We start from the raw sequence: 16,000 nt of genomic DNA, 5'->3' as shown, positions 1-16,000 counted from the left end.
TCAGAACTTCATCATCAACATGGTTCCTTGCTGCAAATGAAAATTCATCTTCATGAAAGCTAACATCACGACTCACAAAATGTTCACGAGTTTCTAGATCCATCACACACCACCCCTTCTAATCAACGGGATAGCCAATGAAAATGCAACAGTGTGAACAAGAGCTGAATTTATCATGTGGTTTGGGGCAAATTATTGCATAACATAAACAGCCAAAACCCCCTCAAACATTCAAAATCAAGTGGAATACCATGTAACAATTCATGTGGGGTTCGACCTCCAAGACCCTTAGATGGGGTTCGATTTATAAAATAGATGGCTGCCAAGACACTTTTTTCCCAAAGCTCAACCGACAGGTTTGCCTGAAACAACAACGCACAAGATACATTAAGTGTGTGTCTATATTTTTGTTACACCTTTCTGTTCTGTTCTAGCTTATGAACATAGGATGTTTGACTTAAAATGCCCATATTTGTGCACAATTTGGTTAAATTATTAATTTTGAACTCTGCGCCATTATCATACCGGATCACCTTAACTATTTTCTGAAATTGAGTCTGAATCATGAGAATAAGTTTTCACAACCTAGAAAAGGTTTCACTTTTATCTGCAAGCATATATACCCAAATAGCTTTACTGTAGTCATCGACAATTGTCAAAAAATAATGAGTGGAAGAATAAGATTAAGTTTTATAAGGACACCATGTGTCACAGTGATTAAGATATAAACATGCTTTACTATTACTAAAACTCAAAGGAAACATACTACAAACTTGTTTGGCTTGACAACAAATATCACACGCCTTATTTTGATTTTTTTTATTCAAACTACTAGAAAAAGAAAACAGAGAAACAACTTTATGTGATGCATGTCCCAATCTTCTATGCCATACTTTTGCGATTTCTCTAGTATGAACAACAGCAACAGATGGTTGTGCAAAGTGAAACACATAGACCCCTGCTCGGTTGTCAAATAGTCCAATCATTTGGCTCAACATATGGTCCTGCAATACACAACCCTTGTAAGAAAATATCATATTGTTAGGGGTGTTCATCAACCGATCCAAATCGATTCAAACCGCGGTAATCAAACCGAATTAACTGAAAACCGAAAAACCGAAAACCAAAAAAAAAACCGCAAAATTTAATTGGATTGGATCGATTTTTGGATTGGTTGGTGAAAATTGATCCAATCCAAACCGTTCCAATGATTCCACAACCTTACCATCTACCTACATGGACCTTTCCCCAATCATAGCGCAAAAACCATATAGCAAAATTCTAAATCCAAAACTCATTAACCCATCATGTTGGAGAAAGTGGATTGTGCTTGATCTATGTTATGCTTCTTCTTTTTTTGGTAAAATACATAATATATTTTTATTACATGGTTATTGTTGTACAACAACTGCTCTATAAGATGAAAATTTGGTTATTTCGTATCTCAGGTAACAATATTATAAATTTTTTGTTGAAGGTAAAAGATGGTAATTCAACTTTTTGTTGTACAATGCTTCTAGATTGCACAATAATTATCATACAAACTTTACAAAGTCAATACATACAAAAGATATGTTATTTGCACAATAATCATCATACAAATCTTAGGCTATTCAAAAAACCAAAAATCGATCTAATCCAAATCGAATAAAATTGGATTGGATCGGATCGAGTTTGAAAAAAAAATCCAAACCGAATGGATGATTACATGATTAAATCGAAGGGATTAGATCGGATATTTTTGCTTCCAAAATCGATCCAATCCAGACCGTGAACACCCCTACATATTGTTATTTGTTCCTTTTAATAATTAGGACACATAAATCAAATTGCACCGCAACTGTGGCACATATAACACATCATGCAAAATAAAAGACGAATCAAGAACCACATTCCCACGTTACTCTCATAGAACCATAATACCATTGGGCAAACTAACAGGAAAAGGTGATATAGCCATCATGTTTTGCATCAAATCTTTCTAACCTGTCATGTGTTGTGAAGCTCCACTGTCTACAAGCCATTGAAAATTAACAGACTTACCCTCGAGTTTGTCATTTGATTAAGGTGGATTAACTAAAGCAACCAACTTTGTAACAAGATCAGGTGTGAGCATAGTATAGGCACCAGTTTGCTGATGTTTTCCCATGGTTTGAACATAGTACAGACTTACCCTCGAGTTTGTCATTTGATTAAGGTGGATTACCACTTGTTTGTACAACTTGAGCCTATTCGTAGATGGAATAGCCCCCTTATGAATGACCTATGCCCTTTCTATAGCTGCCTCCTCTGTTAGAAGGATATCTAATGATTGTCCAACATCTAGAAGGATCATGATTAGTCTTCCCACAATGAGGACATGAGATTCGTTCACGATCTGCTTGTTGTTGTGGTACCATCCTCCGATTGTTTCTTGCCTGAGAAGTTTTATTAGTCTGAACAACATAGCTAACCACATCAGCTTTCTCATCCTTCTTCCTGGATATATCCTGATGTGTCTCCTCCTAAACCACGACTTTACAGGCTTGATTTAAATTGGGAAAGGTTGGGCAATTGAGAATCTGAGTCCTCAACGTACCAAATTAATTATCATCCAACCCCACAAGGAATTGGTAAACCTTTTCTTTTTCAACTTCATCACCATTCTAAGTTCCCACGGCACATTTGGCTCCACACACATAAGAAGTTTGGTTTTTACTTGCATCTATCTCATCCCAATTAGCCCTCAGACGTGTGTAGTAGGTGCTAATATTAATTCCATCTTGCCTGATATTAGCAAGATTGGGGCGGAGTTGATATAGCTGTGGTATATTCGCAACTGAATAGCGCTCTTTCAAGCCTTCCAAAGTTCCTTTGTCGTGTCGAGATACTGAATATAAGGTTGCAACTGCGGATCAATTGTATTGTGAATCCAGCTATTAAGCATCAAATTACATTGTGTCCAAGCAAAAGACTCATTGGCCTCACTTTCTTAAGGTTCTTTTACATCACCACTAATAAATCCAAGTTTGTTCTTGGCTTTGAGGGCGTTTTTCATGGCCTTAGCCCACACATCATAATTTGTTTCTCCCTTCACCACCATGTTGGTCAACAGAACACTTAGTCCTTTTGCATTGCTCAAATAGTAGGGTGATCGCTGGTTAAAAATTGCCAGCTTCTTTGCAGTACTAGTGGTTCCTTGCTTTGCGGTAGAGGTGTTCATCAACCGATTCAAACCGTGGTGACCGAACCAAAAAACTGATAATCGAATAAATCAAAAACCAAAAAATCGAAAAAAAAATTGCAAATTTTAATTGGATTGGATCGATTTTTAGATTGGTTGATGAAAACCGATCTAATCCAAACCGATCCAATATATTAATTCCCTTCTACCTACTTGGGCATTTCTCCAATCATAGCCCAAAAATTTCTAAACCCAAGACCCATTAACCCATCAACTAAACCCAAGAAAAAATCTAGTCACATCTCATCAACAAAATTTCATCTGTGTAGAGCTTCATATCTTATTGCCCCAAAGAAAAAAATTATATTATCGTCTACTTATGCTTTTGTATTTAAAAAAAAAATTATAAAGCCAATATATACAAAAGATGTTATTTGCACAATAATCATGAAACAAATTTTAGGATTTTAAAAAAACCGAAAAACCGATCCAATCCAACTGAAAAAAATTGGATTTGATCGTATCGGATTTGAAAAAAAATCCAAACCGAAGGGATTGAATCGGATGATTTTTGCTTCCAAAACCGATCCAATCCAAACCGCGAACACCTCTACTTTGCGGTTTGCGTCGGACATGGCTTCGCTCCTCACTTAGAGTAGTTAGCAGAAGTCTTGCTCTGATACCAAGATAAAAGTTAGTATCAACACTCTTGCTCATTTCATTAAAATGTTGCCCATAAATAGGCTCACAATTATAAATTATAAATAAATTTGAATTGACGACAACATGTAATCAACTTATAATATTACAACTTCTAACAAAATGCAATCAGCTCCTATTACATTAAATTCAAAATTCAAAATGCACAAATTCTAACTGCTCTAGATATATTAAATTCTAAATCAAAACGTAATACTCTAAATTAAATTCAAAATTCACAAATCCTATCTGCTTTAAATTATATTAAATTCGAAATTAAAATGGAATACTCTAAATTAAATTCAAAATTCAAAATATGTAAAATAACGCATCATATTATAAAATAAAATAACAAATCATTCTCAAGAGAATATACTCAAATTTAATATATAAAATAAAAATATTAATATTTAATGGATAAATTGAAAAAAAAAAAAGAACTGCTTAATCTTAAATCCAATATTATTTAGATCTATTTCTAATGCATGACACTTTCATTACGCTTTTATCATCTTTAAGTCAATTGTGATATATCATTTGTATTTTATTATTTCATACAAAATAAACCAATTAAGTAATGCGAATAACATAAACAAAGTGAACCAACCAAGTAATATCGACCAATAAATCACAATTTGTATTCGTCTATATTATCAGAGAAAAATTATCTTAGTCCAAATGGTCTTAAGTCAAACTAAATCTTTTTGATAATAATTAAAGAAAAATATTTTTGCATTTATTCCTAAAACAACGATGTTTTGGAATTGAAAGATTAATTATAATTATAAAGACTATAACAACCCTGAAATAAATTAAAATTACAAAACATTATGATTTCTACTCTAAAATGACGTCGTATTGACTCACAGCAGATAACTTATCAGCAGTGACGGCAGAAAAAACAAATCCAATAATTAATTCAAAAATCAAATTTCAGTCAAGACTCTGCCTGTACTTTAACCTATTACATGTTCCCTGCACTTATATAAAATGAAAGCAAGTCATAATCATTAAATATCCAATCATGTGTTTTTTTTAAAAAAAAATCTCTTCCGTGTTCTTCACCAGAACGTTGTGTATCCAAAAAAAGTGTTATGGGTTCAGAATGGTTCCAATTTTTCTAGGACTTATATCATAGTAGCTCAATTTTTAGACTAAAAATCTCAATATTCCAGGGTTCTGCTGCTTATGACTGCCGAACACATGCAGGAAGAGTAAAAACTAATATGCATCTAAGTATGTCATACACATGACATTAGTTTTATTATACGCATACAACTAAATAAAAAATATGTTGGGTACTGAGACTGAACAGTGCTATAGGTTAACCATAGGACTTTAGGGAAGTCCAAGTTATGTTTGCCAGATTCCTGAGTGGACCATTTCTCTCCTACGAACTCATGAAACGCTTCTACTAACCACCCAGGGAAGAACATTGTCAAGGGCTATGCTGGAACCCAACAGGAGGAAGCATAAATAATTCGGCCCTTCCAACCTTGCAGCATGCAGTTGCCATCTTCATCTAGCATGAAATCACTGTGGTACACTTCTCTCAACTTGCATCTTAATTTGTTAATGCGATGTTGATCCAAAGGAAGTTGCCTAAACCCAGCCCTCATGTTCCGACCTTGCCATTGCTTGTATGTCTCGGGCCTCTCAACTCTCTTAGAACCCTCACAAGCTATAATATTCATTACCTCTCTCCCAAAGAACACCTCCTCAAACATCAACCTCATGGGATCTTCACGAGCAACATTGGTGTCAAGCACATCAAACAATGAAAAGTAATGAAAAAGAGCCTCCCGGAACCGTGTCACAAAGAATGGGACATTATAGCTCCCATTGACAATAGTATGTATAAAGATAGTGGGATTTGCCTTCCTAATTAAATTTAAAACAGTATCCTTGGGGCTATTCCACACAACTGTCTCATCAAGTAGATTCTTAAATCGAACCAAACAATTCACTGCAACAAATTCATTTTTCTTTATCTTCAAGTCCTCAATTCTGATGGTTTCCCATTTCTGTGCAATAGCATTGAACTCAAATGGAACATTAAATCGATCACAATACCTTGCCAAGCGAAGGCCTGTCTCTTGGACTCTCTCTGCTGGCCTGAAACCAGGTTGAGGGAGCTCTATCCCTGTCATGCGCAGCTTGGGAGGTCCACCAGGTCGTTTTGAGAGATGATAAATAAGTGAAGGCCACTGGAAGCCATAAAGGATGCCAAAATCTACAATATGAAGAGTTTCCACTTCCTTGGCAAGTTTCAAAATTGTAAGGTTTGCAAAAATAAGTGCAAGCTTCTGGAATGGGCAGGCTGAAATATACATTTGGTAAGCTTTGGCCATGTCTGCAGCAGAGGTTCTTTTGGAGGATAAAGCAGTATAAATCTGAGTGCCAGTGCCAGCCAAGCGTGCTTCAAGAGCATTTGCAAAGCAATGGGCCAGCCTCTGAGACCCATCACCCAGCGGGGAAGAATGTTGCCTTATCTGCTTCAATAACTCATTAGCAGTTGCACGATCATTAAAAGAAACAGCTTGTGCACATACAATCAATAGTGTCCTCAGATCCACAACTCCCTTCTTATTATTGTCTTGTTTCTTAACATGGCTCTTTCCACTACAAGACTTGTTGTTTTCTTCTTTCTGCTGCTTGCTCATGCTTGGTCCATTCGGCTGGTCTTTTTTACAATTACTCAGAGGAGCTGCCTCATTTCCCCACCTCTGGGGTAGCAGTACCTTATCAAATAATTCTGATAACTCATTGTCATCCATGCAAACAGCTGAGTGCTTGTTGCTTCTCCCATCTTGTAAATCTGTTTCATCCTCCCGCTCATGATTCTTCCTTCCTCTTGACTCAGCCGAGAAATGCTCCCATTTATCTCTCCCCGTCTCAATTACAACCTGCCGAGGAGACTTTCTAAAAGAATGGCTAAAAGTGCTGTTCTCCAGGTCAATAACCAATGGATTCCTTTTAGGCAGAAACTTACTGACTTCCTCCACACCTTTCTCAAATTGCAGTATAGACTCACTCTTGTTAAGCAAGTTTGAATCTAAAAATCCAGCCCTGGGACTTTCCAAGAATCCAATATTGTTTACAATGAAGCTACTAGTGCTATTCATAGAAGATTGCGTACAATAGGTTGAACTCGCCTGGAAAACAAAGTCAGCAGGAAAATTGGTTTGAAGGAAAGAATGCTTGTACTCAGTAAGATCCATGTTACTCCAATGGGACTCAACCGCGTTGCTAGTACTAGTGGTATTGCAACTGCTAAAATCGATGAAGTTACTATAGAGACTGTCATCAGGGCTCTCCACTTTGTGATAGTTTTGGATGGAAGAAGAAGGGTATGCCTCACCAATGACCTCATAGAATGATTTCTCAGCGGCTTGAAGAGCCAAAGAATCATGAAACATGCAGGGCTTCTCCTCCAGGTCCTCTTCCATAAGCATTTGGTTTATGTAGCGTAGGACGGTAGCAGAGAAATCAGTCTCATCCAAGGGATCAGAGTCTTCTTCCGTAGTAATGGTGGAGAGGGAATCAGGAATTTGAGCATCGTTTGGATCAGGTGGAAGACGAAACCGGTTATCCATGAATCCAGAGTGGATGGATCTCATCCCATTTACAGGGTCAAGGCACTGATCCCCTACATTGAGCATAATAGGCACTTGGTTGACTTTAAATCCGTTGACGAAATTGAACTTGAAATGAGGATCCATCAAGAAATAAAATCTGAAGGAATTCACCTCTTCTATCAATCAATATTATAAATTAAAAAGGACAAAGAAAGAAAGAAATTTGTTTACTATTATGATACCCCAAGAAATGAGAACAACATAATTAACAGAGTTCTATAGTGAGGTGATTATAGATACTACACACTGGAAAACGAAACGTGGAAGAGGCAGAAGCAGTAACACAAGAAAAACTAGGATTTATTTATCTGTAAACAGTTCCACTTAACTTGGGGGAACTGTTTATGTTAAACTAGCTTGGGGGAACTTTAGAAACCCTAAGAATCAGTTAATTGAGGATAATTTATGTATGAAGGGGGAAACCGTGAGTTTCCATTCCTGAAGGAAATAAAGAAGAAACATGAAGATCCAGGGATGCGCATAATAGCAACAGCAGAAAAAAGAAAGAAAGAAAAAATGTCGTTCATTTAAATAATTATGGGAAAAATTCAATAACAGAAGACAATAGAGAGTGGAATGGAACCTTTGAGAAATGAGTTTTTCTTTCTTTAATTGCGTTGTCTAATGTCTAGTTGGTGGCGAAAACACAGAGTCATATGGTCAGAGTCGTAAGTAGGACAGAACATAGGAACTGTCCCATCTTCAACTTCGTTCGAACTTCAACTGAGTCGGCTGCACCTGCGAATGCATATGTCAGCTAAGGTAACCAACGATATCAGCCAGAGTTTCTCAGTTAGTGCTTCCGAACAAGAAAAAGTTCCTTCTTATTATACAAAATAAACTATCTCAATTCTAAATTATACATGGAAAATCATTATCTCCTTCTACATGAGATAAGAACTTTTTCTTACACAAATTCGTTTTTTGTGCCAATTAATTTTTCTTTTCTTTTTTAATTTAAAATGTAGAACCCACATTTAACTTATCTCTACTTTTTTTCTCTCCTACTATCCTACTACATAAGAAAATATGCACCCATTATACATATGATATCACCGTGTGTATTTAACAGCATATATCGTTGGCACATTGACCATGTTGCGACGGCAGTTTTTTAATTCAAAAGCTTAAATATTATATGTAAATATTTTTTAATATATCTTAAACTTTGGTTTATCTTATACTTTACTTAATTTTACGGTAGAACGAAGTGGTGAGAATCGAACTCGTAATCTCGTGATCAGTATATCTCTAATATCATCTAAAGAATTAATTCAACCTAAAAATTTAAGTTATTAGATAAAAAAAAAATTTAATAATTTATATTATTCTCTAATACATCAATTTTAAAAATATGAATAGAAATGCCGTGGGGTCAAAAAGTTTGCTAAAATATCACAATGGCAAACCTGTGATAAGTGAAAGCGGAATTCAAATGTCATTTGGCACGAAACCTTATGCCACCAAATATGCTATTAATATGATATGGTCAAACGCGGAAGAATGCTCTTTGCTTCAAATACACATGTCAAGCAATCTCAAACTTGATGACACGTTGCTTCAGATTTTAATGTGATTTTTATTTTATTTCAAGTAACTTTCCGAGATTTACGAATCAGATTTGGTAAAAAAAAATGCTTCCTAATAGCTCCTTGAAAGTTTGGATCCATCTTCCTCTCTTTTTTCATAAACAATCACCCAAACCCAAACCGCTTCTTCTATGCACAAAGAAAAAAATTATACAACACAAATAATAAATTAATATGATATGGTTCTATAAAGGATTTGAATTGAACTTACTATGGAATTATTGCAAGTTTCAAGGCAAGAGTTCCATAGAAGTCCAGAAAGAAACAAAGAAAAATGAAGAATGAAGGTAAGAGATGGTAAGATTTTGTTACTGTTATAGAGCAGGCCCTTTGACTAATAGTATATTAATGATACAATATGATGCAACCCCGGGAATCTTCGAATAAGGAACCTGCTGGTCAAAATTTTGAGAAGGCATGTTTGTATGATGTATCCAACTTATGAACACTATGATACGATATAAAAATGTCCTACAAGGAGCGCGTAACTTTCAAAAATTATAATTTATTCTACTTTAAAAAGACAGATATTTAAGTATAATGTGATCCTTTTTAAATATAAGATGTTCATTAATTATTTAAGTTTTTGAAAATGGATTCATGAATAGAGTTGGAGTTTATTTTAAGGAATTAATGTTTCTCCTGGTTATTTGAAGTTAAGGATAACTGCAAAATTTTAGTTCGGCAACGTCACCACACCGTACATTTGACGTTAGATGATGAAACGCTTTTATTCATTTGAAAGCTAAATTTATTTTAAATGAGTTTTTTTGCAATTTTTTTAATGTTTTTTTTTTCTATTTGTTTTCTCTTTCTCTCTAATTCATGAATATTTCATGATACTTATTACATAAAATTTAAATATAAAAATTACTTATTCATTTTACGATTTGATCGGTCCAGTACAATATGGGCTGATCAATATGTATAGGGACTAATCACAAACGGTTGAAGAATGAAGGCTTTAAGTTGGGTAATATGTTTCTTGGGCTGGAGATGGCTGCTATGTGGTGAATTGATGTTGATCTCTCTTGGCGCAATGACTCTGGCTGAGGCTACCTGCAATGACACTCTGCGACGCTCAAGTCAGTATCAAAGCAAGACTTAGGTTATATTCTTACTGGAATTATATTATTGTACGCTGCCTTTGGTAGGCAGTATGTCTTCTGATTGGCCGCTTATGGGCTGCAGGTTTATATGTTCTCAGCTGATGCCTTTCTGGCTATGTATCTATATGTCAGGCTGCCATCTTAGGACGGTGGCTAGCTAGAGCTGTCTTTAATGCATTGACTTATGGCACAATGAATCTTTGTCAATTTATAGAGTCCTTCCTTAGCTTTCAAGTCATATAAGGTCGATTTGTGCACAATGAAGCCATTGCGCCTTCTGGTCCTTTGCGCGATGGTGATACTGCGCGTTTCATGGGCCTTGTATGTTCTTGGCCTTTTCCTTGGTTTTTAACCCTCTGTGTGATTATTGTAATTTATCCGGATCACGATTAATGAATATGCTATGTTTTTTGAATTCAAAGAGATTAAAAATTCAATAAAAATTGATTATTAAATTAAATTTGTATCATAATTGATTATAAATAACTTAAATTTACTATTATATAGTAAAATAACACATGGACTATGTGATCATACATATTTAGCGCATTGTTTTCTATAGCATTTGCGGTTTGACGCGACATATAGAGGCCACTTTTAAGGAAGGGACTCATCAAAAGGCCAAGCATATTCGAGTGGAAATACATATGAAGTGGCACCCCAAGACAAGAGATGGGTGATGATTAACATCGATGGCGCACGCAGCCCAGAGGCTCTCCTGGCCGGTTGCATGTGTAGCCGTGTAGGTATCTGCCATTATTCGCAAGACATTTGGCTAGGAGTGTTTTTTGTTTTTTTGTTTTTGTTACATTGCTAGGAGGTGGAAAAAAATTAATTTATTACTTTTTTAATACAAAATTACGAATAAGTAGTTGTTTTGCAAAAAATTACAAATCTATAGCACTCAAACACGCGTCCACATGGGGCGTGTTCTCATTGAGAGAGACACGCCCCATGTGGGGCGTGATCAGCTGAAGGAGACACGCCCCATGTGGGGCGTGTGTGTCAGGAGAGACACACGCCCAAGGTAGGGCGTGTTCTCCGCGGTGTATATATATATATGTGTGTGTGTGTGTGTGTGTGTGTGTGTGTGTGTGTGTGTGTGATTTTCACTTTTTTACCTCATTTCCACCCTCTCATCCTCTCTCTAAACCTCCTCCTCCTTCTTCTCTATACATTTCTTTTGGAGGGTTCTGCGCAGCGAAGCTCTGTCTCTCTCTCATGTAAGTCCTTATTTATTGTTTATTTTTGTTATTAACAACAATTAATATATGATAGTTATTAGCGACTTAGATAATTGTTAGGGGGTTAGAAAAATATTTGTGACTTTATTTAATTATAATGTGGTTAGAAAAATATTAGTGACCTATGTAAGAGAATTGTGATGTGACTTATGTATTAGACATGGTCTTAAAAATTAATTAGTTACTTCTAAATTGGTATATGTTGGTTTTATGACTTATTTACACACTTAGAAATTAGTTTGTGACAATAAATATTTTTCTATGAATGACACTTGCAAACATATTGACCTTTCAATTAACCACATTATAATTAGGGCTTGTAAAAAAATAATATCGTATTTAATATTAATTTAAATTGAATTTGAATTATTTAATGTATTGAAATATATTTTTAGAATAATGTAATGTTAAATGAATTAATTGTCAATGATGTTAATTTAATTGAAATTAATATAACAATTGAAGTTAGTTAAATGCTATTTAATTAAGTGCAATTAAATTTTATTTAGTGTAAATTAATATAATATCAATAGTAATTTGGGTACATCTTTTTCATTTGTAGTAGTATTCTATTATGGCTCATTCGTCTTCATCAGAGTCCTCGCGCTTTGGGTCCGATGGTGATCTTGAGCCATCCGATCCTTGTACGCATGTAATTCCTGGACCATATAGGTGGGAGGTACTCCGTAAGAGGACACATCGCAGTCACGTTTCACAAGTTGTGTGGAACGAGGATACGGTCAGGGGGTTAAAGACGAGGCGATGGAAACTTCAGGGGGGACCCCGTCATGATGATATACCAGACGTTGTCGCTGACTATTTGACACAGGCTGGGTTCATACACGTGGGACGTATGAGTCATATTCAGGTATGTAATTTTTAAATTACTTAATTAAATTACCGTATGTGGACTTTGTATAATTGTTGTTTTTTCTTCAGATTGATACCCCCTTGACCTCTGCTTTGGTTGAGCGTTGGAGACCGGAGACACATACGTTTCACATGACGCAGGGAGAGATGACCGTTACATTACAGGACGTGGCTGATATACTTGGTTTGCCTACTGACGGGCAGGCAGTTACCGGATCTACAGCGTTGGATTGGATTGCTATGTGTTAGCAGGTTTTTGGGACTGCCCCTGTTGCGGGCACAGACATTCACGGAGGCGATCTACGTATTTCTTACTTAGACAAGATATATGCTGATTGGTTTACAGTAGCACACAATCCTGAGGAGGTGAGGCGTTACACCAAGGCACACATTTTGCGGCTATTAGGCTCATGGTTAGTGTGTGACAGATCAGGTGGCAGCAAAATTGCTTGTCGTTACGTTCCACTGCTTGCAGGGGACTTTACGGACATTGGCGGATACAGTTGGGGGTCTGCGGTTCTCGTCCATCTCTTTAGACATTTATGTGTGGCAACAAACCCGCGGACTGTTAATCTGGGTGGTTGTCACGTATTAATGCAGATACGGGCTTGGATTAGATTCCCCCCCATTGCACCACCACCTATCCCGCAGCCTACCCACCCGGAGTGGCATTTTGGTCATAGGTATATTTTATTAACTCATATTGACTAATTTATTACATGTTCATTTGCCGAATGAGTATGATAATTTGTTACACATTCTATTACAGGTTTAATTCCCTACCTCCCTTTAAGCCACATGAGCAGTCTTGGTATCGGGCAAACCTTGACACGCTTTATAGAGACGAGGTTTGTGATATCTATTTAGTAATTGTTTTTAATTTATTTACATATTATAGTTGGTGGTAATTGTGTACTTGTTACTAATTTTTTTATATGTAGGTTGTGTGGCAGCCATACGAAGAGTACCTTACAGCATTGTTTGTATCTGATCATGAGCGGTACTTATGGTTGGCCATTACTCCTATCATTTGCTTCCACACAGTTGAGTACACTCAACCGGATATATGTATGCGACAATTTGGTTTTGATCAGCCCATACCGCGAAGACCAAGAAAGCTTAAGGGTGTTCATGATCCAACTCTGCGAGGGAAGAAGGATGATAATTGGGAGCGTAAGATGAGGCCCTTCATACATCAATGGACGATCAAGGATACGTCCATACGTGTTCCCCCTGTACTGGTCGGGTTGATGTCCCCGAACCATGAGTACCTACACTAGTACAGACAGCGAGGGAAACAGTTCGTCGCCAGGAAAGCTGCCAGGGTCTGACGAGCAGTAAGTTTTGACACTTCAATTATGAATATGATTATGTCAAAACCATTTTTAATTAACACATGTTGTTTCATTTCTTTCTAGATTGATGGGTTGGAGATGCTATATTTTGCGACTACTGCGGATCAGTTCCCCGCCTTTGGTTAGAGTGGGTACATGACGAGATTGGTCGCATTATTGCCATATTCAGAGAGTCGGCACGAGTAGAGGAGCCAGGGCCAGAGGCTCCACCTACGCAGACTGTTGAGGAGCCGATGTTGACCATTGAGGTGCCTAGTGGCAGGCAGGAGGGACATGGACTAGGACGACAATAGCAGTCGGTTCGAGCGATACCCGATCCTATTATTGCTCCTAGACCGCGCACTGATATGCAGGGTTGGTTTAGACCGCCAGGGCTGAGCCAAGCAGGCGGGCCCCAGCTTATGTACCATGGTCCCCCTCCGCCGCAGTATTATGATAGCCAGGCAGGTACATCATATGGCCAGGGGTTTACACAGAGTGAGCAGGTTTATCAGGCTAGCCCCATGGCATGCGCATCTGGTGGGGTACCGGTCTCTCAGGATCCTTCCTGTGGTACAGAGTACCAGGAGTGGAATATGGAAGACGTAACAGAGTGGTGCCAGACCTTGGACTTGACCACAGACGAAGTAGGCGATTGGCCTATACATGTACCCGTTGCTCCTCCATCTTCACATCATGTGCCCGATGACCCTTTCTCATCGACTTCGCCGCACATGCAGCCAGTTACCGCACATCATGATTTTATACCATCTGCGAGCAGTGGATATGTTGCCTCAGGACCATCTGCGAGCACTACTCCACCAGCTCATGTTCCAGAGGCGGTTGACGACGAAGAGCCCTGTCTTGACGCATTTGCATAGGCTATACAGGCTCAGTCTAGGCGTCGATTACCCCCATGTCAGGCACGTGATAGGCCATGGCCTCGTTGGTCGTAGTTTTATTTCATGTTTTCGTTTAGTTACATGGACTGATGTATTGACTGTTTTTTTGGGACTGTTGTAATTGTGTACTGTGCTCTCGCTGACTATTGTGGACTGTTTACTGTGCTATCGCTGACTATTGTGTATTGTGCTATCGCTGACTATTGTGGACTTTTTTTTGAATATTTCTATTAGCATGCAAGGAGTAAACAAATAATTTTTATGTATGCGATGTTATATGTTATATGCAAGCAAACCACACAATCACCATAAAAGCTAAATTTAAAAAAGCAGAGCGATACATTTTAATTGCCAAAATAATTGTTCATAAGTGACAAACACCCACAAGTCATATCATGCATTATTTTCACGGATAGGACATGACCTACGATTGTGCCCGTGTTGCTTACAAAGACCACATAACCTGCGTGATGTAATAGTTTCAACCTCATCCATCTCGTTCCGTATTCTTGTAGACTTTGGACGACCTTTTGCCCGCAACATATTTTTATCTGGTATTACCACAGGACCTGCATTGGGTGGAATTGCTTGCTCATTGCCGATTGGTTGCCACAGAAATGAGTACGCCTTTACCAAGTTTGACGTCTTGAAAACATCATCTATATATTGTCGATAATTTCGACGAATGGATAACCCTGCAGCAACGGCGTGACTACAAGGATATTTAAATGCTTTAAATTGTCCACATTGGCATGTACGAGCAGTAAGGTTGACAACATATGTCCTTTCAAACCCTGCATCCACCTCAAAAACAGTTTCATCAACATTATATGTACGCACAGTATGCATTATTGCCACGGATTCATTATGTGTCAATGATTCAATCACATTTTTGCAATAAGTATGACCAGATTCAAGTTGTCTACAAGTCGATTGACCTTTTTCCACGCAATATTGAACCAATCTACTGTAGGTAAATTTTACCAGACCAGTAATGGGCATGTTTCTTGCTCCCTTTAACACCCTGTTTATGGATTCTGCCAAGTTTGTTGTCATATGCCCAAATCTTCGTCCATCAAGGTCATGTGCACGCGACCACTTTTCCTTAGGGATGGCATCAATCCATTCCGCTACCTGCCTGCTTGTGTCATGAAATCGTGCTAGCGACCTCTCAAAATCCACCATGCAAGGAGTATATCCTGCGAACAATTTAAAAAACACACAGTTGACGCTTAACGAAAAACTACAACATTTTAATTCACCAATCATAATGTGCAAAATACCTATATTCATCAGGCTAGCCTTCAATTTGTCATTTCTAAATCGTTGATTAAAATTGCTTGCAACATATCACAGGAAAAACACATGAAATGCATGTGGTGGCTGCCATAGGGGATTATTTTCAACAGCCGATAATATGCTAACATGTCGGTCTGAAATTAGACATATATT

The 16,000-nt window shown here is 37.4% G+C and overlaps 1 protein-coding gene across 2 annotated transcripts; it reads right to left on the bottom strand.

Moving 5' to 3' along the window:
* Window positions 1–5,126: 5,126 nt before the first annotated feature.
* On the bottom strand, window positions 5,127–8,281 carry LOC133311427 (scarecrow-like protein 33). Of its 2 annotated transcripts, none has more exons than XM_061512481.1 (2): window positions 6,782–8,281; window positions 5,127–6,709 (listed from the first exon to the last, which is right to left on the bottom strand). In XM_061512481.1, the coding sequence occupies exons 1-2, from the start codon at window positions 7,582–7,584 to the stop codon at window positions 5,308–5,310; spliced, it is 2,205 nt and encodes a 734-aa protein (XP_061368465.1). In that variant the 5' UTR covers window positions 7,585–8,281; the 3' UTR covers window positions 5,127–5,307. The 2 variants fall into 2 exon arrangements, with proteins under 2 accessions (XP_061368465.1, XP_061368464.1); XM_061512480.1 differs by having other exon boundaries at window positions 5,127–7,597; window positions 8,084–8,281.
* Window positions 8,282–16,000: the final 7,719 nt, after the last annotated feature.

The sequence above is a fragment of the Gastrolobium bilobum genome, unplaced genomic scaffold (assembly GCF_033153095.1).
Source record: "Gastrolobium bilobum isolate Gb01-03AN ecotype WA unplaced genomic scaffold, APGP_CSIRO_Gbil_v1 utg14925, whole genome shotgun sequence".
NCBI classification, from domain to species: Eukaryota; Viridiplantae; Streptophyta; class Magnoliopsida; order Fabales; family Fabaceae; genus Gastrolobium; species Gastrolobium bilobum.
This window is presented reverse-complemented; position numbering and strand designations above follow the sequence as displayed.